We start from the raw sequence: 27,724 nt of genomic DNA, 5'->3' as shown, positions 1-27,724 counted from the left end.
TGCGTGGCAATCGCCCCGTGTTGTCATTTTATTTTTATTTCTTTATTTTTTTTTCTCCCCCCTCCTTTCCTCCTTGTCGCCCCTTCTCGTTTTTAAAAACCTCCCCGGAAGGGAGCAGACCGCAAGAGGTTGGAGCCGGAGGCTCTCTTCAGGCACCGGTGCCCGCGCTGCACACCCATCAAAGGCGCCGCTGGGATTTGAACCCAGGATCTCCTGTTTACTAGACAGGCACTTTGACCAACTAAGCCACGGCGCCCCCCGCCTGCGCCGAAGGCGGCCCTTTTGAAATTAGGCAAAGGCACGCCCGCTTGTTGCGTCGCAAATGCGCAGCAGCAGCGCACGGGCCAAGACTAGCGAGACGGAGGCGTCCCCTGCGGTCTCTGTGGCGCAATCGGTCAGCGCGTTCGGCTGTTAACCGAAAGGTTGGTGGTTCGAGCCCACCCAGGGACGTGCGATCTTTCGAGTCGCCTTCCCTCCTCTCGCCGCCAGCCGGCCGGCTCTTTTGAAGGCCCCGGCGGCGGCGTCCTGGCCCCTTTTTCGCACCGGGCACCGAAGCGGCATCGGGACAAAGCGCGACCGATAGGCTTTCCTGCAAGCATCGGTGGTTCAGTGGTAGAATTCTCGCCTTCCAAGCGGGAGATCCGGGTTCGATTCCCGGCCGACGCACGCCGGGCGCAGCTCGTCCCGTAAGTCGAGCTGGCCCTGCGTGGCAATCGCCCCGCTGTTGTCATTTTATTTTTATTTATTTATTTTTTTTTCTCCCCCCTCCTTTCCTCCTTGTCGCCCCTTCTCGTTTTTAAAAACCTCCCCGGAAGGGAGCAGACCGCAAGAGGTTGGAGCCGGAGGCTCTCTTCAGGCACCGGTGCCCGCGCTGCACACCCATCAAAGGCGCCGCTGGGATTTGAACCCAGGATCTCCTGTTTACTAGACAGGCACTTTGACCAACTAAGCCACGGCACCCCCCGCCTGCGCCGAAGGCGGCCCTTTTGAAATTAGGCAAAGGCACGCCCGCTTGTTGCGTCGCAAATGCGCAGCAGCAGCGCACGGGCCAAGACTAGCGAGACGGAGGCGTCCCCCGCGGTCTCTGTGGCGCAATCGGTCAGCGCGTTCGGCTGTTAACCGAAAGGTTGGTGGTTCGAGCCCACCCAGGGACGTGCGATCTTTCGAGTCGCCTTCCCTCCTCTCGCCGCCAGCCGGCCGGCTCTTTTGAAGGCCCCGGCGGCGGCGGCGTCCTGGCCCCTTTTTCGCACCGGGCACCGAAGCGGCATCGGGACAAAGCGCGACCGATAGGCTCTCCTGCAAGCATCGGTGGTTCAGTGGTAGAATTCTCGCCTTCCAAGCGGGAGATCCGGGTTCGATTCCCGGCCGACGCACGCCGGGCGCAGCTAGTCCCGTAACTCGAGCTGGCCCTGCGTGGCAATCGCCCCGCTGTTGTCATTTTATTTTTATTTATTTATTTTTTTTTCTCCCCCCTCCTTTCCTCCTTGTCGCCCCTTCTCGTTTTTAAAAACCTCCCCGGAAGGGAGCAGACCGCAAGAGGTTGGAGCCGGAGGCTCTCTTCAGGCACCGGTGCCCGCGCTGCACACCCATCAAAGGCGCCGCTGGGATTTGAACCCAGGATCTCCTGTTTACTAGACAGGCACTTTGACCAACTAAGCCACGGCACCCCCCGCCTGCGCCGAAGGCGGCCCTTTTGAAATTAGGCAAAGGCACGCCCGCTTGTTGCGTCGCAAATGCGCAGCAGCAGCGCACGGGCCAAGACTAGCGAGACGGAGGCGTCCCCCGCGGTCTCTGTGGCGCAATCGGTCAGCGCGTTCGGCTGTTAACCGAAAGGTTGGTGGTTCGAGCCCACCCAGGGACGTGCGATCTTTCGAGTCGCCTTCCCTCCTCTCGCCGCCAGCCGGCCGGCTCTTTTGAAGGCCCCGGCGGCGGCGTCCTGGCCCCTTTTTCGCACCGGGCACCGAAGCGGCATCGGGACAAAGCGCGACCGATAGGCTCTCCTGCAAGCATCGGTGGTTCAGTGGTAGAATTCTCGCCTTCCAAGCGGGAGATCCGGGTTCGATTCCCGGCCGACGCACGCCGGGCGCAGCTAGTCCCGTAAGTCGAGCTGGCCCTGCGTGGCAATCGCCCCGCGTTGTCATTTTATTTTATTTATTTATTTTTTTTTCTCCCCCCTCCTTTCCTCCTTGTCGCCCCTTCTCGTTTTTAAAAACCTCCCCGGAAGGGAGCAGACCGCAAGAGGTTGGAGCCGGAGGCTCTCTTCAGGCACCGGTGCCCGCGCTGCACACCCATCAAAGGCGCCGCTGGGATTTGAACCCAGGATCTCCTGTTTACTAGACAGGCACTTTGACCAACTAAGCCACGGCACCCCCCGCCTGCGCCGAAGGCGGCCCTTTTGAAATTAGGCAAAGGCACGCCCGCTTGTTGCGTCGCAAATGCGCAGCAGCAGCGCACGGGCCAAGACTAGCGAGACGGAGGCGTCCCCCGCGGTCTCTGTGGCGCAATCGGTCAGCGCGTTCGGCTGTTAACCGAAAGGTTGGTGGTTCGAGCCCACCCAGGGACGTGCGATCTTTCGAGTCGCCTTCCCTCCTCTCGCCGCCAGCCGGCCGGCTCTTTTGAAGGCCCCGGCGGCGGCGTCCTGGCCCCTTTTTCGCACCGGGCACCGAAGCGGCATCGGGACAAAGCGCGACCGATAGGCTCTCCTGCAAGCATCGGTGGTTCAGTGGTAGAATTCTCGCCTTCCAAGCGGGAGATCCGGGTTCGATTCCCGGCCGACGCACGCCGGGCGCAGCTAGTCCCGTAACTCGAGCTGGCCCTGCGTGGCAATCGCCCCGCTGTTGTCATTTTATTTTTATTTATTTCTTTTTTTTTTCTCCCCCCTCCTTTCCTCCTTGTCGCCCCTTCTCGTTTTTAAAAACCTCCCCGGAAGGGAGCAGACCGCAAGAGGTTGGAGCCGGAGGCTCTCTTCAGGCACCGGTGCCCGCGCTGCACACCCATCAAAGGCGCCGCTGGGATTTGAACCCAGGATCTCCTGTTTACTAGACAGGCACTTTGACCAACTAAGCCACGGCACCCCCCGCCTGCGCCGAAGGCGGCCCTTTTGAAATTAGGCAAAGGCACGCCCGCTTGTTGCGTCGCAAATGCGCAGCAGCAGCGCACGGGCCAAGACTAGCGAGACGGAGGCGTCCCCCGCGGTCTCTGTGGCGCAATCGGTCAGCGCGTTCGGCTGTTAACCGAAAGGTTGGTGGTTCGAGCCCACCCAGGGACGTGCGATCTTTCGAGTCGCCTTCCCTCCTCTCGCCGCCGCCGGCCGGCTCTTTTGAAGGCCCCGGCGGGCGGCGGCGGCGTCCTGGCCCCTTTTTCGCACCGGGCACCGAAGCGGCATCGGGACAAAGCGCGACCGATAGGCTCTCCTGCAAGCATCGGTGGTTCAGTGGTAGAATTCTCGCCTTCCAAGCGGGAGATCCGGGTTCGATTCCCGGCCGACGCACGCCGGGCGCAGCTAGTCCCGTAAGTCGAGCTGGCCCTGCGTGGCAATCGCCCCGCGTTGTCATTTTATTTTTATTTATTTATTGTTTTTCCCCCCCTCCTTTCCTCCTTGTCGCCCCTTCTCGTTTTTAAAAACCTCCCCGGAAGGGAGCAGACCGCAAGAGGTTGGAGCCGGAGGCTCTCTTCAGGCACCGGTGCCCGCGCTGCACACCCATCAAAGGCGCCGCTGGGATTTGAACCCAGGATCTCCTGTTTACTAGACAGGCACTTTGACCAACTAAGCCACGGCGCCCCCCGCCTGCGCCAAAGGCGGCCCTTTTGAAATTAGGCAAAGGCACGCCCGCTTGTTGCGTCGCAAATGCGCAGCAGCAGCGCACGGGCCAAGACTAGCGAGACGGAGGCGTCCCCCGCGGTCTCTGTGGCGCAATCGGTCAGCGCGTTCGGCTGTTAACCGAAAGGTTGGTGGTTCGAGCCCACCCAGGGACGTGCGATCTTTCGAGTCGCCTTCCCTCCTCTCGCCTCCAGCCGGCCGGCTCTTTTGAAGGCCCGGCGGCGGCGTCCTGGCCCCTTTTTCGCACCGGGCACCGAAGCGGCATCGGGACAAAGCGCGACCGATAGGCTTTCCTGCAAGCATCGGTGGTTCAGTGGTAGAATTCTCGCCTTCCAAGCGGGAGATCCGGGTTCGATTCCCGGCCGACGCACGCCGGGCGCAGCTCGTCCCGTAAGTTGAGCTGGCCCTGCGTGGCAATCGCCCCGCGTTGTCATTTTATTTTTATTTATTTATTGTTTTTCCCCCCTCCTTTCCTCCTTGTCGCCCCTTCTCGTTTTTAAAAACCTCCCCGGAAGGGAGCAGACCGCAAGAGGTTGGAGCCGGAGGCTCTCTTCAGGCACCGGTGCCCGCGCTGCACACCCATCAAAGGCGCCGCTGGGATTTGAACCCAGGATCTCCTGTTTACTAGACAGGCACTTTGACCAACTAAGCCACGGCGCCCCCCGCCTGCGCCGAAGGCGGCCCTTTTGAAATTAGGCAAAGGCACGCCCGCTTGTTGCGTCGCAAATGCGCAGCAGCAGCGCACGGGCCAAGACTAGCGAGACGGAGGCGTCCCCCGCGGTCTCTGTGGCGCAATCGGTCAGCGCGTTCGGCTGTTAACCGAAAGGTTGGTGGTTCGAGCCCACCCAGGGACGTGCGATCTTTCGAGTCGCCTTCCCTCCTCTCGCCGCCAGCCGGCCGGCTCTTTTGAAGGCCCCGGCGGCGGCGGCGTCCTGGCCCCTTTTTCGCACCGGGCACCGAAGCGGCATCGGGACAAAGCGCGACCGATAGGCTTTCCTGCAAGCATCGGTGGTTCAGTGGTAGAATTCTCGCCTTCCAAGCGGGAGATCCGGGTTCGATTCCCGGCCGACGCACGCCGGGCGCAGCTCGTCCCGTAAGTCGAGCTGGCCCTGCGTGGCAATCGCCCCGCTATTGTCATTTTATTTTTATTTATTTATTGTTTTTCCCCCCTCCTTTCCTCCTTGTCGCCCCTTCTCGTTTTTAAAAACCTCCCCGGAAGGGAGCAGACCGCAAGAGGTTGGAGCCGGAGGCTCTCTTCAGGCACCGGTGCCCGCGCTGCACACCCATCAAAGGCGCCGCTGGGATTTGAACCCAGGATCTCCTGTTTACTAGACAGGCACTTTGACCAACTAAGCCACGGCACCCCCCGCCTGCGCCGAAGGCGGCCCTTTTGAAATTAGGCAAAGGCACGCCCGCTTGTTGCGTCGCAAATGCGCAGCAGCAGCGCACGGGCCAAGACTAGCGAGACGGAGGCGTCCCCCGCGGTCTCTGTGGCGCAATCGGTCAGCGCGTTCGGCTGTTAACCGAAAGGTTGGTGGTTCGAGCCCACCCAGGGACGTGCGATCTTTCGAGTCGCCTTCCCTCCTCTCGCCGCCAGCCGGCCGGCTCTTTTGAAGGCCCCGGCGGCGGCGGCGTCCTGGCCCCTTTTCGCACCGGGCACCGAAGCGGCATCGGGACAAAGCGCGACCGATAGGCTTTCCTGCAAGCATCGGTGGTTCAGTGGTAGAATTCTCGCCTTCCAAGCGGGAGATCCGGGTTCGATTCCCGGCCGACGCACGCCGGGCGCAGCTCGTCCCGTAAGTCGAGCTGGCCCTGCGTGGCAATCGCCCCGCGTTGTCATTTTATTTTATTTATTTATTGTTTTTTCCCCCCCTCCTTTCCTCCTTGTCGCCCCTTCTCGTTTTTAAAAACCTCCCCGGAAGGGAGCAGACCGCAAGAGGTTGGAGCCGGAGGCTCTCTTCAGGCACCGGTGCCCGCGCTGCACACCCATCAAAGGCGCCGCTGGGATTTGAACCCAGGATCTCCTGTTTACTAGACAGGCACTTTGACCAACTAAGCCACGGCGCCCCCCCGCCTGCGCCGAAGGCGGCCCTTTTGAAATTAGGCAAAGGCACGCCCGCTTGTTGCGTCGCAAATGCGCAGCAGCAGCGCACGGGCCAAGACTAGCGAGACGGAGGCGTCCCCCGCGGTCTCTGTGGCGCAATCGGTCAGCGCGTTCGGCTGTTAACCGAAAGGTTGGTGGTTCGAGCCCACCCAGGGACGTGCGATCTTTCGAGTCGCCTTCCCTCCTCTCGCCGCCAGCCGGCCGGCTCTTTTGAAGGCCCCGGCGGCGGCGTCCTGGCCCCTTTTTCGCACCGGGCACCGAAGCGGCATCGGGACAAAGCGCGACCGATAGGCTCTCCTGCAAGCATCGGTGGTTCAGTGGTAGAATTCTCGCCTTCCAAGCGGGAGATCCGGGTTCGATTCCCGGCCGACGCACGCCGGGCGCAGCTCGTCCCGTAAGTCGAGCTGGCCCTGCGTGGCAATCGCCCCGCGTTGTCATTTTATTTTATTTATTTATTGTTTTTCCCCCCTCCTGTCCTCCTTGTCGCCCCTTCTCGTTTTTAAAAACCTCCCCGGAAGGGAGCAGACCGCAAGAGGTTGGAGCCGGAGGCTCTCTTCAGGCACCGGTGCCCGCGCTGCACACCCATCAAAGGCGCCGCTGGGATTTGAACCCAGGATCTCCTGTTTACTAGACAGGCACTTTGACCAACTAAGCCACGGCACCCCCCGCCTGCGCCGAAGGCGGCCCTTTTGAAATTAGGCAAAGGCACGCCCGCTTGTTGCGTCGCAAATGCGCAGCAGCAGCGCACGGGCCAAGACTAGCGAGACGGAGGCGTCCCCCGCGGTCTCTGTGGCGCAATCGGTCAGCGCGTTCGGCTGTTAACCGAAAGGTTGGTGGTTCGAGCCCACCCAGGGACGTGCGATCTTTCGAGTCGCCTTCCCTCCTCTCGCCGGCGGCGGCGGCGTCCTGGCCCCTTTTCGCACCGGGCACCGAAGCGGCATCGGGACAAAGCGCGACCGATAGGCTTTCCTGCAAGCATCGGTGGTTCAGTGGTAGAATTCTCGCCTTCCAAGCGGGAGATCCGGGTTCGATTCCCGGCCGACGCACGCCGGGCGCAGCTCGTCCCGTAAGTCGAGCTGGCCCTGCGTGGCAATCGCCCCGCGTTGTCATTTTATTTTATTTATTTATTGTTTTTCCCCCCTCCTTTCCTCCTTGTCGCCCCTTCTCGTTTTTAAAAACCTCCCCGGAAGGGAGCAGACCGCAAGAGGTTGGAGCCGGAGGCTCTCTTCAGGCACCGGTGCCCGCGCTGCACACCCATCAAAGGCGCCGCTGGGATTTGAACCCAGGATCTCCTGTTTACTAGACAGGCACTTTGACCAACTAAGCCACGGCGCCCCCCGCCTGCGCCGAAGGCGGCCCTTTTGAAATTAGGCAAAGGCACGCCCGCTTGTTGCGTCGCAAATGCGCAGCAGCAGCGCACGGGCCAAGACTAGCGAGACGGAGGCGTCCCCCGCGGTCTCTGTGGCGCAATCGGTCAGCGCGTTCGGCTGTTAACCGAAAGGTTGGTGGTTCGAGCCCACCCAGGGACGTGCGATCTTTCGAGTCGCCTTCCCTCCTCTCGCCGCCGCCGGCCGGCTCTTTTGAAGGCCCCGGCGGCGGCGGCGTCCTGGCCCCTTTTCGCACCGGGCACCGAAGCGGCATCGGGACAAAGCGCGACCGATAGGCTCTCCTGCAAGCATCGGTGGTTCAGTGGTAGAATTCTCGCCTTCCAAGCGGGAGATCCGGGTTCGATTCCCGGCCGACGCACGCCGGGCGCAGCTCGTCCCGTAAGTCGAGCTGGCCCTGCGTGGCAATCGCCCCGCGTTGTCATTTTATTTTATTTATTTATTGTTTTTCCCCCCCTCCTTTCCTCCTTGTCGCCCCTTCTCGTTTTTAAAAACCTCCCCGGAAGGGAGCAGACCGCAAGAGGTTGGAGCCGGAGGCTCTCTTCAGGCACCGGTGCCCGCGCTGCACACCCATCAAAGGCGCCGCTGGGATTTGAACCCAGGATCTCCTGTTTACTAGACAGGCACTTTGACCAACTAAGCCACGGCGCCCCCCGCCTGCGCCGAAGGCGGCCCTTTTGAAATTAGGCAAAGGCACGCCCGCTTGTTGCGTCGCAAATGCGCAGCAGCAGCGCACGGGCCAAGACTAGCGAGACGGAGGCGTCCCCCGCGGTCTCTGTGGCGCAATCGGTCAGCGCGTTCGGCTGTTAACCGAAAGGTTGGTGGTTCGAGCCCACCCAGGGACGTGCGATCTTTCGAGTCGCCTTCCCTCCTCTCGCCGCCGCCGGCCGGCTCTTTTGAAGGCGGCGGCGGCGTCCTGGCCCCTTTTCGCACCGGGCACCGAAGCGGCATCGGGACAAAGCGCGACCGATAGGCTCTCCTGCAAGCATCGGTGGTTCAGTGGTAGAATTCTCGCCTTCCAAGCGGGAGATCCGGGTTCGATTCCCGGCCGACGCACGCCGGGCGCAGCTCGTCCCGTAAGTCGAGCTGGCCCTGCGTGGCAATCGCCCCGCGTTGTCATTTTATTTTATTTATTTATTGTTTTTCCCCCCTCCTGTCCTCCTTGTCGCCCCTTCTCGTTTTTAAAAACCTCCCCGGAAGGGAGCAGACCGCAAGAGGTTGGAGCCGGAGGCTCTCTTCAGGCACCGGTGCCCGCGCTGCACACCCATCAAAGGCGCCGCTGGGATTTGAACCCAGGATCTCCTGTTTACTAGACAGGCACTTTGACCAACTAAGCCACGGCGCCCCCCCGCCTGCGCCGAAGGCGGCCCTTTTGAAATTAGGCAAAGGCACGCCCGCTTGTTGCGTCGCAAATGCGCAGCAGCAGCGCACGGGCCAAGACTAGCGAGACGGAGGCGTCCCCCGCGGTCTCTGTGGCGCAATCGGTCAGCGCGTTCGGCTGTTAACCGAAAGGTTGGTGGTTCGAGCCCACCCAGGGACGTGCGATCTTTCGAGTCGCCTTCCCTCCTCTCGCCGCCGCCGGCCGGCTCTTTTGAAGGCCCCGGCGGCGGCGTCCTGGCCCCTTTTTCGCACCGGGCACCGAAGCGGCATCGGGACAAAGCGCGACCGATAGGCTCTCCTGCAAGCATCGGTGGTTCAGTGGTAGAATTCTCGCCTTCCAAGCGGGAGATCCGGGTTCGATTCCCGGCCGACGCACGCCGGGCGCAGCTCGTCCCGTAAGTCGAGCTGGCCCTGCGTGGCAATCGCCCCGCGTTGTCATTTTATTTTTATTTATTTATTTTTTTTTCCCCCCCTCCTTTCCTCCTTGTCGCCCCTTCTCGTTTTTAAAAACCTCCCCGGAAGGGAGCAGACCGCAAGAGGTTGGAGCCGGAGGCTCTCTTCAGGCACCGGTGCCCGCGCTGCACACCCATCAAAGGCGCCGCTGGGATTTGAACCCAGGATCTCCTGTTTACTAGACAGGCACTTTGACCAACTAAGCCACGGCGCCCTCCGCCTGCGCCGAAGGCGGCCCTTTTGAAATTAGGCAAAGGCACGCCCGCTTGTTGCGTCGCAAATGCGCAGCAGCAGCGCACGGGCCAAGACTAGCGAGACGGAGGCGTCCCCCGCGGTCTCTGTGGCGCAATCGGTCAGCGCGTTCGGCTGTTAACCGAAAGGTTGGTGGTTCGAACCCACCCAGGGACGTGCGATCTTTCGAGTCGCCTTCCCTCCTCTCGCCGCCGCCGGCCGGCTCTTTTGAAGGCGGCGGCGTCCTGGCCCCTTTTCGCACCGGGCACCGAAGCGGCATCGGGACAAAGCGCGACCGATAGGCTCTCCTGCAAGCATCGGTGGTTCAGTGGTAGAATTCTCGCCTCCTCTCGCTGCCGGCTGGCTCTTCTGAAGGCGGCGGCGTCCTGGCCCCTTTTCGCACCGGGCGTTGTCATGTTATTTTTTATTTTTTTCTTTTTTTTCTCCTCCGTGAACCGCCACCTTATCGTGGTGGAGGGGTTTGAGTGCCTGAATGAGTCCAGGAGCTATGTTGTCTGGGGCTACATGCCCCTGGTAGGGTCTCCCATGGCAGACAGGTCCTGGATGACAGACGAGACAAAGCGCGGTTCAAAAACCCCTTATGAAGGAAAAGTCAAAGCGTCCGTTTACCCCGCCCAGTATGGGGTCACCGGGGCCCCACCCTGGAGCCAGGCATGGGGGGGGGCTCGCATGCGAGCGCCTGGTGGCCAGGTCTATGCCCACGGGGCCTGGCCGGGCTCAGCCCGAAGCCATGACATGGAGCCGCTCTTCGGTGGGCTTACCACCTGCCGGAGAAACCGTAAGGGGCCGGTGCATTGTGATTTGGGCGGTGGTCGGGGCCGAGTGCCCGGCCGACCCAAACCTCGGGCGCCAACTCTGGTTTTTGGCACTTGGAATGTCACCTCACTGGCGGGGAAGGAGCCTGAGCTGGTGCGGGAAGTTGAGAGATACCGTCTAGATATAGTCGGGCTCACTTCCACTCACAGTGGATATCCTTCCCTTGTCCTGTTCCTAGATGTGTGTGTCCACTGTCAATAACTGCTGTTGGTTCTTCTCTTAAGAAATAAAGCATTTTTGTTTTCACTCTATCTTTCATATCTTTTCCAGCTGTACAATCCTTCCATTCCATTCCATTCCATTCCATCTTCCTCCGCTATCCAGGGCCGAGTCGCGGGGGCAGCAGTCTAAGCAGAGTCCTCCAGACTTCCCTCTCCCCGCACACCTCCTCCAGTTCCTCTGGGGAAACCCCAAGGCGTTCCCAGGCCAGTCGGGAGAGATAGTCTCTCCAACGTGTTCTGGGTCTGCCTCGAGGCCTCCTCCCAGTGGGACATGCCCAGAACACCTCACCAGGGAGGCATCCAGGAGGCATCCGGAACAGATGCCCGAGCCACCTCAACTGGCTCCTCTCGATGCGGAGGAGCAGCGGCTCTACTCCGAGCTCCTCCCGGGTGACTGAGCTCCTCACCCTATCCCTAAGGGTGCGCCCAGTCACACTGCGGAGGAAACTCATTTCTGCCGCTTGTATCTGCGATCTCATTCTTTCAGTCATGATCCAGAGCTCATGACGATAGGTGAGGGTAGGAACGTTGATCGACTGGTAAATTGAGAGCTTCGCCTGACGACTCAGCTCCTTCTTCACCACAACAGACCGGTACAATGACCGGATTACTGCGAACGCCGCACCGATCCGTCTGTCAACCTGCCGCTCCATTTTTCCCTCACTCGTGAACAAGACCCTGAGATACTTAAACTCCTCCACTTGAGGGAGCAACTCCCCCCTAACCCGGAGGGGGCAAACCACCTTTTTCCAACTGAGAACCATGGCCTTGGATTTGGAGGTACTGATTCTCATCCCTGCCGCTTCGTACTCGGCTGCAAACCTCTCCAGTGCACGCTGTAAGTCTTGATTCGATGAAGCCAACAGGGCCACATCGTCCGCAAAAAGCAGAGACGAGATCCTGCGGCCACCAAAACAGACACCCTCCGTTCCCTGGCTGCGCCTAGAAATTCTGTCCATGAAGATAATGAACAGAATCAGTGACAAAGCACAGCCCTGGCGGAGTCCAACATGTACCGGGAACAGATCTGACTTACTGCCAGCAATGCGAACCAAGCTCCTGCTCCGGTCATACAGGGAACGAACAGCCCGTAGCAGCGAGCTCCGAACCCCATAATCCCGAAGCACCCCGCACAGGATGCCACGAGGGACACAGTTGAATGCCTTCTCCAGGTCCACAAAACACATATGGACTGGTTGGGCAAACTCCCATGAACCCTCCAACATCCTAGTGAGGGTATAGAGCTGGTCCAGTGTTCCATGGCCAGGGTGAAGATCGCATTGCTCCTCCTGAATCTGAGGTTCGACTATCGGTCGGCTTCTCCTCTCCAGTACCCTGTCATAGACTTTCCCAGGGAGGCTAAGGAGTGTGATCCCCCTATAGTTGGAACACAATCTCCGGTCCCCATTCTTAAAAAGAGGGACCACCATCCCGGTCTGCCAGTCCAGAGGCACCGTTCCTGAGCTCCACGCAATGCTGCAGAGGCCTGTCAGCCAAGACAGCCCTACAACATCCAGAGACTTGAGAAACTCGGGGTGGATCTCATCCACCCCTGGAGCCTTGCCACTGAGGAGTTTTTTGACTACCTCAGCAACTTCAGCTATGGTAATGGACGAGTCCCCCTCCAAGTTCCCAGCCTCAACTTCCTCTACGTAAGGCATGTCGGAGGGATTGAGGAGATCCTCAAAGTACTCCTTCCACCGCCTGAGGACATCCTCAGCTGAGATCAGCAGCACACCACTTCCACTGTAAACAGTGTTTGTGGAACACCGCTTCCCCCTTCTGAGTCGCCGGACAGTTTGCCAGAATCTCTTTGAGGCCAACCGGAAATCTTCCTGCATGGTCTCACCGAACTCCTCCCAAGCCAGAGTTTTTGCCGCAGCGACTGCCAGAGCCGCGTTCCCTCTGGCCCGCCAGTACCCGTGAGCTGCTTCAGGAATCCCATGAGCCAGCCATGCCCAATAGAACTCCTTCTTCAGCTTGACGGCATCCCTTACCTCCAGTGTCCACCACCGTGTTTGGGGATTGCCGCCGCGACAGGCGCTGGAGACTTTACGGCCGCAGCTCCGAACCGCCGCCCCGACAATGGAGGTGTGGAACATAGTCCATTCAGACTCAATGTCCCCAGTCTCCCTCGGGACCTGGTTGAAGCTCTGTCGGAGGTGAGAGTTGAAGACCTCTCTGACAGGGGCCTCTGCCAAACGTTCCAAACAGACCCTCACTATGCATTTGGGCCTGCCAGGTCTGTCCAGCTTTTTCCCCCACCATCGAATCCAACTCACCACCAGGTGGTGATCAGTTGACAGCTCAGCCCCTCTCTTCACCTGAGTGTCCAAGACATATGGCCGAAGATCAGAAGAAACGACTACAAAGTCGATCATCGGCCTCCGACCTAGGGTGTCCTGGTGCCAAGTGCATTGATGGACACCCTTATACATGAACATGGTGTTTGTTATGGACAAACCGTGACTAGCACAGAAATCCAATAACAACTCACCGCTCGGGTTCAGATCAGGGAGGCCATTCCTCCCAATCACGCCCCTCCAGGTGTCACTGTCGCTGCGCACGTGGGCATTGAAGTCCCCCAGTAGAACGACAGAGTCCCTAGTGGGAGCGCTTTCCATCACGGCCCCGGGGACTCCAAAAAGGCCGGGTACTCTACACTGCCGCTAGGCGCATAAGCACAAATGACAGTGAGAGACCGTTCCTTGACCCGAAGGTGCAGGGAGATGACCCTCTCATTCACCGAGGTAGACTCCAACACATGGCGGCTGAACTGGGGGGCTATTAATAAGCCCACACCCGCCCGCCGCCTCTCACCCTGGGCAATGCCAGAATAGTGGAGAGTCCACCCTTGGTCGAGAAGAGTGGTTCCAGAACCCAAGCTGTGAGTGGAAGTGAGCCCGACTATATCTAGACGGTATCTCTCAACCTCCCGCACCAGCTCAGGCTCCTTCCCCGCCAGTGAGGTGACATTCCAAGTCCCAAAAACCAGAGTTGGCACCTGAGGTTTGTGTCGGCCGGGCACTCGGCCCCGACCACCGCCCAAATCACAACGCACCGACCCCTTACTGTCTCTCCGGCAGGTGGTGAGCCCACTGAAGAGCGGCTCCACATCATGGCTTCGGGCTGACCCCTGCCAGGCCCCGTGGGCATAGACCTGGCCACCAGGCGCTCGCATGAGAGCCCCCCCCAGGCCTGGCTCCAGGGTGGGGCCCCGGTGACCCCATACCGGGCGGGGTAAACGAAAGCCTTGGTTTAATTGTCACCATAACGGGCTTTTGAACCGCACTTTGTCTCGTCTGTCATCCAGGACCTGTTTGCCATGGGAGACCCTACCAGGGGGCATATAGCCCCAGGCAACATAGCTCCTGGAATCATTCAGGCACTCAAACCCCTCCACCATGGTAAGGTGGCGGTTCAAGGAGGGGCTGTAGAATCCTATAAAATTTAACAATCTGTTCAAAGTCCAACAGACTCATGGCTCTGTTTCAGTGTTTTTTTCTTCTGATTTTGCAGGTTCTATTTCTCAGTTTTCCCTTCTGTAGCATTCAGTGGCTGTTCAGTTGTAATCCAGGAGCCATTCTGAACATCTAGAGTTTTGCAGGAGCACAAGCATTCAATGATAATGGAAAAAAAAAAAAATACATAGAGTGAAATAAATAAAATTCAGTGGCCGTTCAGTTGTAATCCTGCTCAGCATGGAGATGGGACTAGAGAATTGTATTTGCTTCTGATTTCTATGTATTTGCATTACAGTTGACTCAGCACTGTTTGAACAGTCTACAGATGCAGAAGGGACACAGAGACAGAGATCTGCACTGATTGCAGGAAACAGAAAGAGAGAAACTTGAGACTTTCATGGCTGCAGCTACGTCCCGTTCTCTTAATGTAATGCATAAATTGTACTTTTTCTGAGATGTACGTCGCTTTGGACAAAGGCGTCTGCTAAATGAATAAATGTAAATGAAACAAAAGTGAGACACTCCTCTTCATCAGTCAAGTGGAATATCCAACACACTCTGCATCGGGCCCTCTGTCTGCAGTGGATGGATAGTTCAGGATAAGTACCTTGCTTAGGGGTACTACAGCTGGAGGTGGTATTTAAACCTGCAACATCTCAGTCCAAAGGCAATCCGTCCGTTCAAACTGCTCGCCCCACGGGGAACCAGAGCCCAACCCGGCACACAGGGCATAAGGCCGGAGGGGGAGGGGATACACCCAGGATGGGACACCAGTTCGCCGCAAGGCACGCCAAGTGGGACTTGAGCTCCAGACCCACCAAAGAGCAGGACCCGGACCAACCCACTGCACCACCGCACCCCCTCCGAAGGCAGTACCTCTAACAAAAATGCTACCAGCTATGTGGAAATTTTGAAAACTCTCACATTTCTCAATTTTTCAGTCCAAAACTGTTAAGAGGACACAATAAAACATCACCATCATAATGACAACTAAGTGTGACTGGACTATGGAGTCAGAACTACAGTAAGTTGAACATGAAGTGGCAACGAGCAAAGAAATTGCCTTAGTATTGACTTCATAGTTCAAGAGGGACACAGAGACCAAGATCTCCACAGATTACAGGAAACAGCAAGACAAAAAAGAAATGAAAAGAGAAAGTGAAAGTAGAGTGGAATGCCACTGAGTCATTCCCGGGAAATTTACAGTATACTCTCCACTGCCCCCCTCTGCCTGATTTTTTTTTTTTTTAAATGGTTTAGTTGATTAAATGTATGAAAATTTAACAAATCAACTGCAGAGGTTTGCAGCCCAGTCTGAGCATCTCCTGTGTACGTTAGGTTTTGTGAAATTCTTAACCGACTTGTTTTTTTGAGATATAGCAGTTACAGCAAAGATATTATACAATTGTTGCAGCTGTGTTTGTGCTAAAAAACTGTTTAGTGAATGAACTGGAAAGTGATGGTAAAATTTTTTGCTAATTAACATGATTTAGCTGTACAAAAACTGTTGACTATATCTTTACTGTAATTACTGTGCAACTGAAATGAGTCCCACTGTTTAGTGTACTAATGAAGGTGCATAAAATAATGTGACTGAACATCATGTGAAATCATCTGAAATGACCCCATTAAAAGTAAACCTTACTGACATTTGTGATGAGTGTATTTATTCTTCTATTGACCTTCAAAATTTTGGTTTATTACATTTTACAGAGAAATAGAAAGTTGTGTTTATGGAAAATCCTATATTTCTGGATCTGAAATAAACATGATAGCTGTAGAAATACATACTCTTGTTTTAGGAAGAAGTTGGGGCAAACAGTTTTTTTTACTTTTTTTTCACAATATCACTTAAAAGTGAGCCCTCATACAATATAATATTCTACGCTAGAATTTTTCTTTACAATTGTAGTACATGTGCTTATACAGCGATTCATCACACGCTTTATCCTTCTCAAACATCCTCAAATGTAAAAAAAAGTTCTCAAACTGATTTTAATCAAATGGCATGGAGAACATGATGGCCAGGCGACCAAAGACATGCTTTTCGTCTTCATCAATGTAAAATGTGACTCTTCTTGTTGTGCAGTTCCAATTGGACAGGATTGCTCTGTGATGGAGCTGAGATGTATGTCTATGATTGTGATCAGCTGAACATCGAGCAAATAGCTTGAGAGGCTGGTGCAGCAGTAAGAGCAATTTGTAAGTTATTATTATTATCATTATCACAGACATATAGTATTTACCTTCTGTCGGTCTTTGCTCTTTCTGTGTTTTTGCTACTTAGTATTTCACTTCTCTCTCAGCGCACTGGACTTTAAGTGAGAAAGAGCATTTCTCATTAATAAAGTGAATTGTCTTCAGCTGAGTTGATCCATGTTAACAGTTTTTTCAATAATGCTGCTACATTTGGTACAATTGAATAACACCAGTCTCATGTAACACTTGCATAAAATTTTACAGCTCCCATACAGTCACTTTCACACATACAGTCACAGCATTTTTCCATTATTTTGTCCCGACAAACTTTACTTGATTTGTATTGGGTATGACTTACCTTTTCAGTGTATTATGACATGTACATGTTCATATATAGATATAAACATGAATACATGCATAGTTAATGCAGCTGCACTAGTCTTTCAGTGACACCTTTATATCAAGGCACTTCTATTTCTAGATCAGTCCAGACAATAATCAACAAACAGACACAGCCTCATTATTAAGGCCAAATAACAGTGTGATCCAAATCCATGAAGGTCTGTTCTTTATCATCTTTGCACAAAAGATGTTGATTCTTTCATGGCAAACAGAGGACATGGAGGAGGTTGAATCCAAGTGCAGGATCGTTTATTCAGTACCAAAGGACTAGACGCGATCTCGTGGTCAGGGATGGGCGAATAGTCGGTGGATTGGTGAACTGAACAGAGGCAAGGATCTGAAGTCGTGGTTGGAGGACAAGGCGGGTGGTTGTTACGAAAGACACGTGGAGAGGGACGGTGAAGAACAGGACTTGGGAAAAGCAAGGCGTGGTACATTTGTTACACTTTATGTAACAAACAGAGGGGCTGATTGTCTCAAGTGAGATTCCGCAACTGGGAGGTGGTTGAGTGGTGTCTTTTGCATCCAGGTGCTCCTATTGAAGCCAAGTGCTGCAGGGTGGGGTGTGGTTGTGACAGAAACATTTTATTTCTCAGAAGGACAGACAGTAAAAAGAAACTAAAACAGAACTTACTTGTCCACAACAATGGGCCACATACCGTCACATGTTTATGGCTTTTGTTCCAGAAGGAATCTAGGTTCTTGTTAGTGTTTCATTCTTTACGTGTTTCGCAGGTCTTCCTGTAGCAGTTGACACTGTATTGTGTCCTTCATGTTCATTAATCACACTCATCAGACAGACACACTGCCTTCCAGCAGCTTGTCATAGTTAGAACACATCTTTTTCTTGAGTATTCCTATGGCATTTGTCAAGCGGTGGTTTTTAAACGTTTCACACTAGGAGACCAAACACGTCAGGCAGGACTGGACAGCTTTGTTCTTTACCTCAGTACCGACACCATGGAGACACTTCTAAAAACCGAGAAAATGTGTTTCAAAATGAAGTGTTGCATGCCAGTAATGTTCTGGACACCTGCAGTCTTAAGACCAACGTGTCCAAAATCACTTCTGCATAATGATGTGCCCTTTTTCTATCCCCTTTCCCTGTTCCCACATTACATGTACATTACAATTACACACATGGATTTAGCAGATGGTTTTTCCAAAGCGATGTACATCTCGGAGAAAAATACACAGTGCACTACATCAACAGAAAAAAGAGATTTGGATTCAGACACATGATCCTTGAGTACATTTCCATTTACTTTTTTTATTTAGATTTTTTTGGGCCGTGGAAGTGCAGTGGATTGAACTGCATCCTGCTTTCCAGTCTGTCTGGGGTTCAAGTCCTGCTTGGGGTCCCTTGTGGTGGACTGGTGGACTGGTGTCCTGTCCTTGGTGTGTCCCCTCCCCTTCCATCCTGTGTTGCCAGGTTAGACTCTGTGACCCTGTATCGGACAAGTAGCTTTCTGTCTGTCTTTTCCTTTTGCCTAAAGCAACTTGCAATATTCAGATACCTAAAGTTACCTATTTGTACAGCTGGGTAATTGTTACTGGAGCAAATCGGAGTAGGTAGTTTGCTCATAGGTGCTACAGCCACAGGTGAAATTCTAACTTGCAACCATTGGATCAAAGGGAGCATTTCTAACCACTATGCTACCAGCTATCGCAAGAAGAGCTCCTTTGTCACAATCCACTGTATGAACCAATATACATCACACAAATAGCTGCATAATGATGATTTATCTTACAATTATTCTCCCTCTTTACCTTGTTGTGGCACAGTGGTGGTATGAGTGCTTCACAGCTCCGGGCAAAGTGTTTGAACATTGTAAAAAAAATTGTGTTTAAAGACAATTCTGTGTGTTTTATCACTTCACAAGGAAAACAGACACAAACTGTTTTGTTGATATTATTTAATTCGCAAGATCGCATAAAAGAGAGCCTTCACATAATATAGTTAACAACAGTGATCCCAGAGCTCAACTTTTATCACTGATTTGCCCATTGGAGACATGGTTTCTCTCACTTTGAACCTTCCCAGGTCGCGCCAAAACAAGAAAATAAAACTTCTGGTCCAAGAACCCCTTTCTCCCAAGAACCTGCACCTCAAGCCAACCTTCCCAGCCTACTTGATACCCCTCAGCCTTTCCTGTTTTTAGTCGCTGGCCAACACACTTACCCCCTTATATTCCCCATGAGTCCCCACAGCAGTTGAACACTTAATGCATATTTTACCCACAAATCAGCTATTTACAATAAACCCATTTTCCTGCTCAAACCTAACATTCCCTTTTAACGTGGGTTGTTACAGTATTTGCTCATAAACTTCAAGCTCTCAGTTCATTTTATTTTATAAAGAGATAGAGAAGTATGTTTATGGAAAATCCCAGATGTTTTAGAATTAGAAATAACCATCATAACTGTAGAAATATGTATACTTGTCTTAGGAAGAAGTTGAGGCAAACAGTTTTCTTGACATTATTTATTTCACAATATCAGTTAAAAGTGAGCTCTCATGCAATATAGTTAATTGCAACAGTGATCCCAGAGCTCAACTTTCATCACTGATTTGCCCATTGGAGACATGGTTTCTCTCACTTTAAACCTTTCCAGTTTCTCAGTGTATCTGATTTCACTTCCAACACTCTTGCTACGACAGAATCTTCCTTTTGCATCGTAGTACATGTGTTTGTAAAGTGATTCATCACACTCTTTATCCTTCTCAAAAATCCCTAGTGCAAAAAAGTTCTGATAGTGGTTGTAATTATAGGGCACGGAGAACATGATGGCCATGTAACCAAAGACGTGCTTTTCGTCTTCAACAATGTTGTACGTCAGAACTCCCATGGCCCCAGTCGCACCAGCTGTGTCTTTTCCAAAAAAGCACATCTCTGTAAGCCCTGGTCTCACGGTGGGCTGTGGGGGGTTGTAGCAGTAACCGCTGTATGTGTACACCCTAGTGGAAGGACCAAACACGATCAGGGAAGATATCCAACTGTAAAAGCAACTGGATCTCTGGTCTATGAAATGTTGTGAAAGAAACAACACAGACCAACTTTTAAAATGATTTTCAGTTGCACTGACTGTGAAACACTGATGGTATCTCTAAAGTAAGTACTCACTAGGAGAAATCGGTTTATATTACACTGTTCAGAACAATGTTCGACTCACTGTGCGTTCACAAGGCTGTGGGTTTTACTGCAGTTGCTCAGACTGATGGAAACACAGTGGTGGGTGGCATCGTGATACTGTTGCAGAATCTCATTTACCAGCGTTGCTCCAGAACCAAATCCACTCATGTTTCTTGTAATCTGAGCATTTTATGAGACAATGTAGAAAAAAACTACCTTAAAGAAAACTGATGCCTCCTGGTTTAATTGATATAAGTGGTCTTCCTCAACTCTTTGGGGTCTTAATGAAAGTACACACACACACACACACACACACACATTATCAAAACCGCTTGTCCCTTACAGGGTCACGGGGAACCGGAGCCTACCCGGCAACACAGGGCGTAAGGCCGGAGGGGGAAGGGGACACACCCAGAACGGGACGCCAGTCCGTCGCAAGGTACCCCAAGCAGGACTTGAACCCCAGACCCACCGGAGAGCAGGACTGTGGTCCAACCCACTGCGCCACCGCACCCCCTTCTTTAATGAAAGTACTCTTTCGCAATTTCAGCAGTAAACAGGAAGCAGCGACTGTTGACTGAGGGAATCATAAACTATAGAGTGACTTAAGTAGCCCTAAGAAAGCCCAGGATAAATCCTTATTCTAAATCTGCGGAGAGACCAGAAGACTGCAGTTACCAATGCCCCGCATCCAGTCTAACAAAGCTTGAGTAGATCTGCAAGGAACAATGGGAGAAACTGCCCAAATCGATTTGTGTAAAGCCGATAAAGCAGTAATCGCTCCGAAAAGTGATCCCACAAAGTACTGAATAAAAGATCTGAATTCATAGGTAAATAAGAGGTATCAGTTTTTTATTATTTGGATTTTTTTTGTATAATTTTGATTTTTTTTTCATATTTGCAAAAAATTTCAAAAACGGTGTTTCTCAGTCCAACAGCATCCCCTTTACTGCAGAACCAGGAAGTCCCTGCTGTTGTTACACCCTGAACCAGTGCAGCAAAATAAAACTAAACTCTCTTTCTGTAAAGCTGGAGATCTCATTTAGCAGGTCAATTTAAATGAACATTTTATGGTAGTTATTGTTTTGTGTCAAACTGCTGCTACAGAACAAAGTAAAAACATTTAATCTGATTAGATAGACGGGGGGGGGTGCTCTCCGGTGGATCTGGGGTTCAAGTCCAGCTGGGGGTGTCTTCCAATGGACTGGCGTCCCATCCTGGGTGTGTCCCTTACGCTCTGCGTTACCAGGTAGCCTCCGGTTCCCTGTAACCCCGTATGGGACAAGCGGTTCTGAAAATGTGTGTGTGTAGATAGACAGGTAAATACACACACACACATTTTCAGAACCGCTTGTCCCTTACGGGGTCACGGGGAACCAGAGCCAACCCAGCAACACAGGGCGTAAGACCGGAGGGGGAGGGGACACACCCAGGACGGAACGCCAGTCCGCTGCAAGGCACCCCAAGCAGGACTCGAACCCCAGACCCCCTGGAGAGCAGGACTGCGGTCTAACCCACTGCACCACCACACCCCCAACAGGTAAATAAACTATATGAAATGTTTAAGAAATTTAAAATTCAGTGACAGGTGTAAATGGACTATATATCCCTCTGTATTTTTAGTTTATTTTGAAAAAGAGATTTTTACCTTGCAAACATATTATGTGACTTTGATCAATGAGTAAATCCAGATCTCTATCCAAGTTGAGAGTTAGAAAAGTGCAAAAAGGTCCTGCTGTTTGCCTGTTTTTCTAAAGCACAAAAGTACACATAATCACAAAATTTTGAACAACTTGTAAAACTGAAGAATTGTGAGGAATACAGATTCCCTCTGAAACCATGACACTCTTGTTTCTGCAATGAAACTCTGAGAGTAAAAAGCAGTATAAAGAGTCACTTAGAAAGGAAGGAGTCTCACTGAGTCACATACAGTAAGAGAGACTCTCTGTGGGTCAAACATCACTCTCTGCTCATCCTGCTCCTCTCAGTCTGGTCTCAGTCCAACACCACGCCTCCTGTAGCAGAACCAGGAAGTACCTTCCACTGTGACACACATAAGAACAGAGAAATGAAACTAAACTGTCTTTCGTGTGTGAAGTGAAATGGCAAAAACTGGAGTTCATTTGGATCAGGACAGATTCAGCTGTCCAGTCTGTCTGGATCTACTGAAGGATCCAGTGACTATTCGCTGTGGACACAGTTACTGTATGGACTGTATTAAGGGCTGTTGGGATCAGGAGGATCAAGTTGGTGTCTACAGCTGTCCTCAGTGCAGACAGACCTTCACGTCAAGACCTGTTCTGGGTACAAACACCATGCTGGCTCAAGCGGTGAAGGAACTGAAGAAGACAGAACTCCAAACTGCTCCTCCTGAACACTGTTTTGCTGGACCTGGAGATGTGGTGTGTGATGCATGTCCTCGGAGAAAACGCAAAGCCATCAAGTCCTGTCTGGTGTGTCTGGTTTCTTACTGTGAAACTCACCTCCAGCCTCACTATGATTCTCCAGCTTTTAAAAAACACAAACTGACTGGTGCTGCTAGAAACCTTCAGGAAAAGGTTTGTTCCCACCATGACAAACTGCTGGAGGTCTACTGTCGTACTGATCAGCAGTGTATCTGTTATCAGTGTGCGACGGATGAACACAGCGGACATGATAGAGTCTCAGCTGCTGAAGGAAGGACTGAGAAGCAGGTAAGAACTCTAAAATCACAGCTCTCCAGTAATGTCTCTATGGTTGTGGACAGTTAAACTGTAACATGTTTTAGCTCTCACACACAAAGTGGTCAAATTAAACATTGAATAAGTTCAAGTTCAAGTTTATTGTCATAGATATAAGTACCATGTACAAGTATCACGAAAATCTTCCTGAATGCTTCTCCACAGACTATGGACAAGGACAATAGAAATACTGCACAAACAAAACAATGACAATGACAGTGAGCAGTGCAACAGCAATAGCATAAATAATGGTAACAGTAGTAACAATAATACCAGTTGACAGCCAGAGAACTCAGAACGAGAGACTGAGAATGCGGATGCTTAAAGTGACAGTGTAATGTACCAATGTGCTTGGGTGGAGCAGTCAAACTTGAAGGAGCAGTCCAACTCTAGCTACTAAAGGTGGCACTTTGCTGAGTGTTGTATACTCTTACAGCAGTGGGGTAAAAGCTGTTTCTGTACCTAGCAGTGCGGGTTCGAATAGACCTGAGCCGCTTTGCAGATGGCAGAGAAGAGAGAAGTGCCCGTGTGGGATGACTATGATCTCTCATGATGGGCATCGACTTTCTGAGGCAGCGTGTGGTGTAGGTGTCCTTGACTGCTGGTAGCTGTGTGCCGATGATTCCCCGAGCTGTTCTGATGACCCTCTGTAGGGCTTTCTTCTCCTGTATGGAGCAGCTGCTACCCCAGAATGTAATACACCCTGTGAGGACAGACTCCACAGCAATAAACACCAATCAGCTACTTGTAACAATGCTTCTCATACCTTTTGCAACAATGTTCACTTGCAGTGTTACAATGAACATTAACCATTATACACACAACAATAACAACCTGAAAGAAAATATTTTGCAGTAGGTACCCTAGGTCCTTTAATTACAAACACCGCGGGTACCAAAAGTTTGTTCTTAACCTGACTTGTTTGTGACTCCACGGTTTCTTTGACAGTTAAGGTCTTATACAACCACCAGATAAAGCTGTACTAATTAAAAAAGCATTAATCTTTTCATTGTCAATTACAGCTTGTCCAACACTGTCATACTAGCTGTGGAATCCCACACACCAAATGAAAGACAGCGTAAATCTTTCACCTTTTTCTGCGACCTACAGAATCAAATGAAAACTTGTAGCTACTTTAAATGCTGGAGGAAAATTGAATGAAGGCAGTCCTTTAGTTTTAATTGTGTTTGTAATCCTTCTGAGTGCATTTTGCTGTCAGGTAATGCTGAAACACAGAAGAACGGATACTTTTCCTTGCAAAAAATAATTTTACAAAACACAATGAACTGTGAAGACATGGAAATTAAAAATAAAGTGGAAAATGTTTATCTTTTCAAAACTTTGTTACTGCACTTTCATAAAAGGAAAACAAGAACCAGTGTTTATTTCTTGTCTTTCCACAGGAACACCTAGAGGTGACACAAAATGAATTCAACCAGAGGCTACAAGAAAGAGAGAAGAAGGTGCAGGAGCTGAGAGAGGCTGTGGACTCACTCACAGTGAGTATGGAGCAGAGGAGAAGACAACAGCTGGCTGCTGGAAGAGCCATTTGAGGGCTCAGTCAGGGCTCTCCTCCAGTCACACAGTGAGGAGACCACAGTTGGACCACTTTCCAGTGCTGTGGCTCTCGATCGCACTGAGTCACACTGTGGGGAATAAACAGGCTCCCTCCTCTCTGTGTGTCTCTAACAGCGCTCTGCACAGGCAGCACTGGAGGACACTGACAGCATCTTCACCCAGATGATCCGCTCCCTTGAGAAAAGGCGCTCTGAGCTCAAAGATGTGATCAGAGCTCAGGAAAAGGCTGCACTGAGTCAGGCTGAAGGTCTTCTGGAGCAACTGGAGCAGGAGATTGCTGAGTTGAAAAGGCAAAATGCTGAGCTGGAGCAGCTTTCACACACAGAGGATCACATCCATTTCCTACAGGTAACAACACTGCTTTTCTATGAGACTGGAGAACACAGCATGTGTGATACATTTATATGATACACTTAAAGGATGTGAGTTGGAGATGCTTCTTTCACTCATTCTATCTGTGTGTGTAGAGTTTCCAGTCTCTCTGTGTCCCTCCTGGACCTGTACACTTACCCACCATCACTGTGAACCCACACTGCTCTTTTGGAGATGTAAAGAAAGCGCTTTCTGAACTCAAAGTCCAACTAGAGGAAGCCTGTAAGAATACATTCACAGAGATCCCCCAAACAGGTTTGTACAGAAATACTTCATTTTACCATGATTCCACTAGGTTTATTCACACTTTTCTAAACTCTGTACTTTTTCAGACAAATATATATATACACACACACACACACACACACACACACACACACACACACACACACACACACACATTTTCAGAACCGCTTGTCCCATACGGGGTCACGGGGAACCAGAGCCTACCCGGCAACACAGGGTGTAAGGCCGGAGGGGGAGGGGACACACCCAGGACGGGACACCAATCCATCACAAGGCACCCCAAGTGGGACTTAAACCGCAGACCCACTGAAGAGCAGGACCCGGTCCAACCCACTGCACCACCACACCCCTTCAGACAAATATATAATAAGTATAATAACTTTGCTTCTGGTCACTTTCATTTAGAAATACATGTGACTGAAGTTGGGGGGTGCGGTGGTGCAGTGGCGCAGTGGGTTGGACCAGGTTCTGCTCCCTGGTGGGTCTGGGGTTTGAGTCCTGCTTGGGGTGCCTTGTGACAGACTGATGTCCTGTCCTGGGTGTGTCCCCTCCCCCTCTGACCTTATCCCCTGTGTTGCCGGGTAGGCTCCGGTTCCCTGTGACCCCGTATGGGACGAGCGGTTCTGAAAATGTGTGTGTGTGTGTGTGTGTGTGTATTCTGGATTAGTCCACACATCTCCCATCTCTGTCTGTCCACACAGTGAAAGATGTTCATATTGTGCAGACCTCAAATCACAGTCCATGTGAATGTGTCTTCAGTGAAACTCTAACAACCATTTCCATTACAGTAGAAATGCAACCATACAAGAAACACATGTACACAGGACCAGAGATAAATCCAATTCACTCACCTCTCTGTTCCTCTTCATCTCTTTATAGTGAGAAAAGTCCAAGTGATTCCAGAACCCAGAATGAGAGAAGAGTTTTTATACTGTAAGTCTGTTCACAAACACTCAGATAGAGACACACGTACCTGTGATTAACACTAAATTTTGTGCCGTTAATTGTGTGGAGTTTCCATGTTCTCCCTGTCATTACTGAAAAACAGCTGAAGCAAAAGTTCTCATCCAGATATTAACTACAGTAAAAGGTTTAAATTAATACTTCAAAAGTGAGACAGATAAACAAACTGGTGAAGTTTGGTGTTGTTTTGACCAACATGTAAGTAGTGTCATAATTATTATAGTGCAAATGTGCATTTTTAGAATATTAACAGTTTAAAAGGAGATTAACACTGTAAATGCTGTAAATGATGTACTTGTTACACTGTACATATTTGTACATTAATTATTAGTATTTTATTTTATCCACTGTTAGTACTTACAGCTGTAACTAACAGGTAATATCACAGTAAAACGAGGTAAAAATGAGGATCAACTGAAAGCAAAAACTCTTCTCTTCTGTTTCACCTCCATCAGATGCCTGTCAGCTCACACTGGACACAAATACAGCAAATAAAAACCTCCGTCTGTCTGAGAGGAACACAGTGGTGACCCATGAGGAACATCTACAGTCATATCCTGATCATCCAGAGAGATTTTACTACTGTTCCCAAGTTCTATGTACAGAGGGTCTGTCTGGGCGCTGTTACTGGGAGCTTCACTGGAGTGGGAGTAAGGTTTGTATAGCAGTGTCATATAAAGGGATCAACAGGAAAGGAGAAACTGATAACTCTGTCTTTGGATACAATAATAAGTCCTGGAGTTTGTTCTGCTCTCCCTCCAGTTACAGTTTCTATCACAATAAAACGAAGGCTCCAGTATCTGGTCCCACTTCCTCCAGAATAGGAGTTTACCTGGATCACAGGGCAGGAACTCTGTCCTTCTACAGTGTCTCTAGGGACACAGTGACCCTCCTCCACAGAGTCCAGACCACATTCACTGAACCCCTCTATCCTGGGTTTAGGGTTGATTGTAAATCTAAAATTAGGCTGTGTTAACTAAGATAAATGAAAAAACAGGAGCTGAACTCAAACTGAAGGAGGAATCCTGTGTGTTTCTGTATCGTTCTCTTCAAACATTCTGCTTATGTTTCTGGTCTGTTTTAACAATAGCCCCTTTCTTTAGACATTATTATTGACGTTATTAGAGAGCTGTTTGAAAGTGATGTCCTTATTATTTTTAGGTACAGGCAACAGAGTGACGCAGTGGGTAATGCTGCCACCTCACCATTCCTGTGCTGTTGCTGTGTAGGTTCAAATTTAGTTCAGAATGTGTAGTTTGCATGTTCTTGTGTCTTCACGGGTTTCCTTTGAGTGCTCTGGTTTCCTCTCATGGTACAAAGGCATGCTATTCATGAAATCTGGATCACTAAATGTCCTGCAATGTGGGTGTCTGTGTGTTTGAGAACCCTGTGATGGACAGGCGTCCAATCCAAGGTATACCCCTGTAAGCCTCGTGCCCAGTGCTGCCAGGATGAACTCCAGACCACTGTGACCCTGTTCGTGACAAGTGGTTTCTAAAAATGAATGAATGAATGAATCTTTCAGTAAACACATAGACACACAGAAACGCTCAGAAGTAGACACTTTACATGTGTAAACACACAGTACAGAACAGCCTCAAATGCCCTGAAAAACACCCGTCTGTTCTGTAATGCACGTCTTCACCTCATCCTCTTCAAACAGGTAAACCTGGGAAGACCACACAAACAGTGCAGATACAGTTTTTTTCTTTACACACTGCTTTTTATTGATAATTTTCTTGTTATATTTACATTTCTCCAAAGCGATGCTTGTTGAAAACTGTGAGCTTTGTTGAACTTTTCATCCAGTGTAACTTATGATGCCAAATACTCTAACAGGGAAACTCTCATTTATACCTCAGAGCTGCATAATCAATTTCTCTCTCTTCCTCACACACACACACACTAAAGGCAATTTAGAGTCCCCAATTCACTTGAAACATGTCTTTGGACTGTAGCTGGAAACTGAGAAACCCAGAGGAAACCCATGCAAACCCAGGAAGAATATTCATACTTCAAAAAGATTATCACTGTTATATCATAGTAATATTATCATGTTACTACTGTTTACTCTTTTGGGGAGTTTGGTGATGCAGCAGGTTTGGCCAGGTCCTGCTCACCTGTGCGTTTGGGGTTCAAGTCCTGCTTGGGGTACCTTGTGGCAGACTGGCATCCCGTCCTGGGTGTGTCTACTCTCCTTCCAGTCTTATGCTTG

General features: G+C 51.2%; 1 protein-coding gene and 29 non-coding genes across 30 annotated transcripts; 28 read left to right on the top strand and 2 right to left on the bottom strand.

Annotated features, from left to right (window-relative positions):
* Window positions 1–182: 182 nt before the first annotated feature.
* Window positions 183–256, bottom strand: trnat-agu (transfer RNA threonine (anticodon AGU)). The gene has a single exon. It is a non-coding gene; the product is annotated as a tRNA-Thr (tRNA).
* Window positions 257–376: 120 nt separating this feature from the next.
* trnan-guu (transfer RNA asparagine (anticodon GUU)) lies at window positions 377–450 on the top strand. The gene has a single exon. It is a non-coding gene; the product is annotated as a tRNA-Asn (tRNA).
* A 145-nt stretch (window positions 451–595) lies between these two features.
* On the top strand, window positions 596–666 carry trnag-ucc (transfer RNA glycine (anticodon UCC)). The gene has a single exon. It is a non-coding gene; the product is annotated as a tRNA-Gly (tRNA).
* A 414-nt stretch (window positions 667–1,080) lies between these two features.
* Window positions 1,081–1,154, top strand: trnan-guu (transfer RNA asparagine (anticodon GUU)). The gene has a single exon. It is a non-coding gene; the product is annotated as a tRNA-Asn (tRNA).
* A 148-nt stretch (window positions 1,155–1,302) lies between these two features.
* trnag-ucc (transfer RNA glycine (anticodon UCC)) lies at window positions 1,303–1,373 on the top strand. Its single transcript has one exon. It is a non-coding gene; the product is annotated as a tRNA-Gly (tRNA).
* A 414-nt stretch (window positions 1,374–1,787) lies between these two features.
* trnan-guu (transfer RNA asparagine (anticodon GUU)) lies at window positions 1,788–1,861 on the top strand. Its single transcript has one exon. It is a non-coding gene; the product is annotated as a tRNA-Asn (tRNA).
* Window positions 1,862–2,006: 145 nt separating this feature from the next.
* Window positions 2,007–2,077, top strand: trnag-ucc (transfer RNA glycine (anticodon UCC)). Its single transcript has one exon. It is a non-coding gene; the product is annotated as a tRNA-Gly (tRNA).
* A 412-nt stretch (window positions 2,078–2,489) lies between these two features.
* On the top strand, window positions 2,490–2,563 carry trnan-guu (transfer RNA asparagine (anticodon GUU)). Its single transcript has one exon. It is a non-coding gene; the product is annotated as a tRNA-Asn (tRNA).
* A 145-nt stretch (window positions 2,564–2,708) lies between these two features.
* Window positions 2,709–2,779, top strand: trnag-ucc (transfer RNA glycine (anticodon UCC)). The gene has a single exon. It is a non-coding gene; the product is annotated as a tRNA-Gly (tRNA).
* A 415-nt stretch (window positions 2,780–3,194) lies between these two features.
* Window positions 3,195–3,268, top strand: trnan-guu (transfer RNA asparagine (anticodon GUU)). The gene has a single exon. It is a non-coding gene; the product is annotated as a tRNA-Asn (tRNA).
* A 151-nt stretch (window positions 3,269–3,419) lies between these two features.
* On the top strand, window positions 3,420–3,490 carry trnag-ucc (transfer RNA glycine (anticodon UCC)). Its single transcript has one exon. It is a non-coding gene; the product is annotated as a tRNA-Gly (tRNA).
* A 217-nt stretch (window positions 3,491–3,707) lies between these two features.
* Window positions 3,708–3,781, bottom strand: trnat-agu (transfer RNA threonine (anticodon AGU)). Its single transcript has one exon. It is a non-coding gene; the product is annotated as a tRNA-Thr (tRNA).
* Window positions 3,782–3,901: 120 nt separating this feature from the next.
* On the top strand, window positions 3,902–3,975 carry trnan-guu (transfer RNA asparagine (anticodon GUU)). The gene has a single exon. It is a non-coding gene; the product is annotated as a tRNA-Asn (tRNA).
* A 144-nt stretch (window positions 3,976–4,119) lies between these two features.
* trnag-ucc (transfer RNA glycine (anticodon UCC)) lies at window positions 4,120–4,190 on the top strand. Its single transcript has one exon. It is a non-coding gene; the product is annotated as a tRNA-Gly (tRNA).
* Window positions 4,191–4,600: 410 nt separating this feature from the next.
* Window positions 4,601–4,674, top strand: trnan-guu (transfer RNA asparagine (anticodon GUU)). The gene has a single exon. It is a non-coding gene; the product is annotated as a tRNA-Asn (tRNA).
* Window positions 4,675–4,822: 148 nt separating this feature from the next.
* Window positions 4,823–4,893, top strand: trnag-ucc (transfer RNA glycine (anticodon UCC)). The gene has a single exon. It is a non-coding gene; the product is annotated as a tRNA-Gly (tRNA).
* Window positions 4,894–5,304: 411 nt separating this feature from the next.
* On the top strand, window positions 5,305–5,378 carry trnan-guu (transfer RNA asparagine (anticodon GUU)). The gene has a single exon. It is a non-coding gene; the product is annotated as a tRNA-Asn (tRNA).
* Window positions 5,379–5,525: 147 nt separating this feature from the next.
* Window positions 5,526–5,596, top strand: trnag-ucc (transfer RNA glycine (anticodon UCC)). Its single transcript has one exon. It is a non-coding gene; the product is annotated as a tRNA-Gly (tRNA).
* Window positions 5,597–6,008: 412 nt separating this feature from the next.
* On the top strand, window positions 6,009–6,082 carry trnan-guu (transfer RNA asparagine (anticodon GUU)). The gene has a single exon. It is a non-coding gene; the product is annotated as a tRNA-Asn (tRNA).
* A 145-nt stretch (window positions 6,083–6,227) lies between these two features.
* On the top strand, window positions 6,228–6,298 carry trnag-ucc (transfer RNA glycine (anticodon UCC)). Its single transcript has one exon. It is a non-coding gene; the product is annotated as a tRNA-Gly (tRNA).
* Window positions 6,299–6,707: 409 nt separating this feature from the next.
* On the top strand, window positions 6,708–6,781 carry trnan-guu (transfer RNA asparagine (anticodon GUU)). Its single transcript has one exon. It is a non-coding gene; the product is annotated as a tRNA-Asn (tRNA).
* Window positions 6,782–6,899: 118 nt separating this feature from the next.
* Window positions 6,900–6,970, top strand: trnag-ucc (transfer RNA glycine (anticodon UCC)). Its single transcript has one exon. It is a non-coding gene; the product is annotated as a tRNA-Gly (tRNA).
* A 409-nt stretch (window positions 6,971–7,379) lies between these two features.
* On the top strand, window positions 7,380–7,453 carry trnan-guu (transfer RNA asparagine (anticodon GUU)). The gene has a single exon. It is a non-coding gene; the product is annotated as a tRNA-Asn (tRNA).
* Window positions 7,454–7,599: 146 nt separating this feature from the next.
* On the top strand, window positions 7,600–7,670 carry trnag-ucc (transfer RNA glycine (anticodon UCC)). The gene has a single exon. It is a non-coding gene; the product is annotated as a tRNA-Gly (tRNA).
* A 410-nt stretch (window positions 7,671–8,080) lies between these two features.
* trnan-guu (transfer RNA asparagine (anticodon GUU)) lies at window positions 8,081–8,154 on the top strand. Its single transcript has one exon. It is a non-coding gene; the product is annotated as a tRNA-Asn (tRNA).
* Window positions 8,155–8,294: 140 nt separating this feature from the next.
* On the top strand, window positions 8,295–8,365 carry trnag-ucc (transfer RNA glycine (anticodon UCC)). Its single transcript has one exon. It is a non-coding gene; the product is annotated as a tRNA-Gly (tRNA).
* A 410-nt stretch (window positions 8,366–8,775) lies between these two features.
* On the top strand, window positions 8,776–8,849 carry trnan-guu (transfer RNA asparagine (anticodon GUU)). Its single transcript has one exon. It is a non-coding gene; the product is annotated as a tRNA-Asn (tRNA).
* Window positions 8,850–8,993: 144 nt separating this feature from the next.
* On the top strand, window positions 8,994–9,064 carry trnag-ucc (transfer RNA glycine (anticodon UCC)). Its single transcript has one exon. It is a non-coding gene; the product is annotated as a tRNA-Gly (tRNA).
* Window positions 9,065–9,476: 412 nt separating this feature from the next.
* Window positions 9,477–9,550, top strand: trnan-guu (transfer RNA asparagine (anticodon GUU)). Its single transcript has one exon. It is a non-coding gene; the product is annotated as a tRNA-Asn (tRNA).
* Window positions 9,551–21,732: 12,182 nt separating this feature from the next.
* LOC108918821 (tripartite motif-containing protein 16-like) lies at window positions 21,733–27,439 on the top strand. The gene is made up of 6 exons (XM_029254691.1): window positions 21,733–22,323; window positions 23,754–23,849; window positions 24,043–24,276; window positions 24,396–24,555; window positions 25,426–25,479; window positions 25,965–27,439. Exons 1-6 carry the CDS (start codon window positions 21,733–21,735, stop codon window positions 26,483–26,485), a joined length of 1,656 nt encoding a protein of 551 aa, XP_029110524.1. The 3' UTR covers window positions 26,486–27,439.
* The last annotated feature ends 285 nt before the right edge of the window (window positions 27,440–27,724 follow it).

This window comes from Scleropages formosus, chromosome 9 (assembly GCF_900964775.1).
Source record: "Scleropages formosus chromosome 9, fSclFor1.1, whole genome shotgun sequence".
Lineage (NCBI taxonomy): Eukaryota > Metazoa > Chordata > Actinopteri > Osteoglossiformes > Osteoglossidae > Scleropages > Scleropages formosus.
This window is presented reverse-complemented; position numbering and strand designations above follow the sequence as displayed.

Coding starts and splice junctions, on each gene's coding strand:
- LOC108918821 (XM_029254691.1), top strand. CDS start 21,733: ATGGCAAAAACTGGAGTTCATTTGGATCAGGACAGATTCAGCTGTCCA. Junction 24,277..24,395: donor ATCACATCCATTTCCTACAG/GTAACAACACTG, acceptor CTGTGTGTGTAG/AGTTTCCAGTCTCTCTGTGT. Junction 24,556..25,425: donor CACAGAGATCCCCCAAACAG/GTTTGTACAGAA, acceptor ATCTCTTTATAG/TGAGAAAAGTCCAAGTGATT.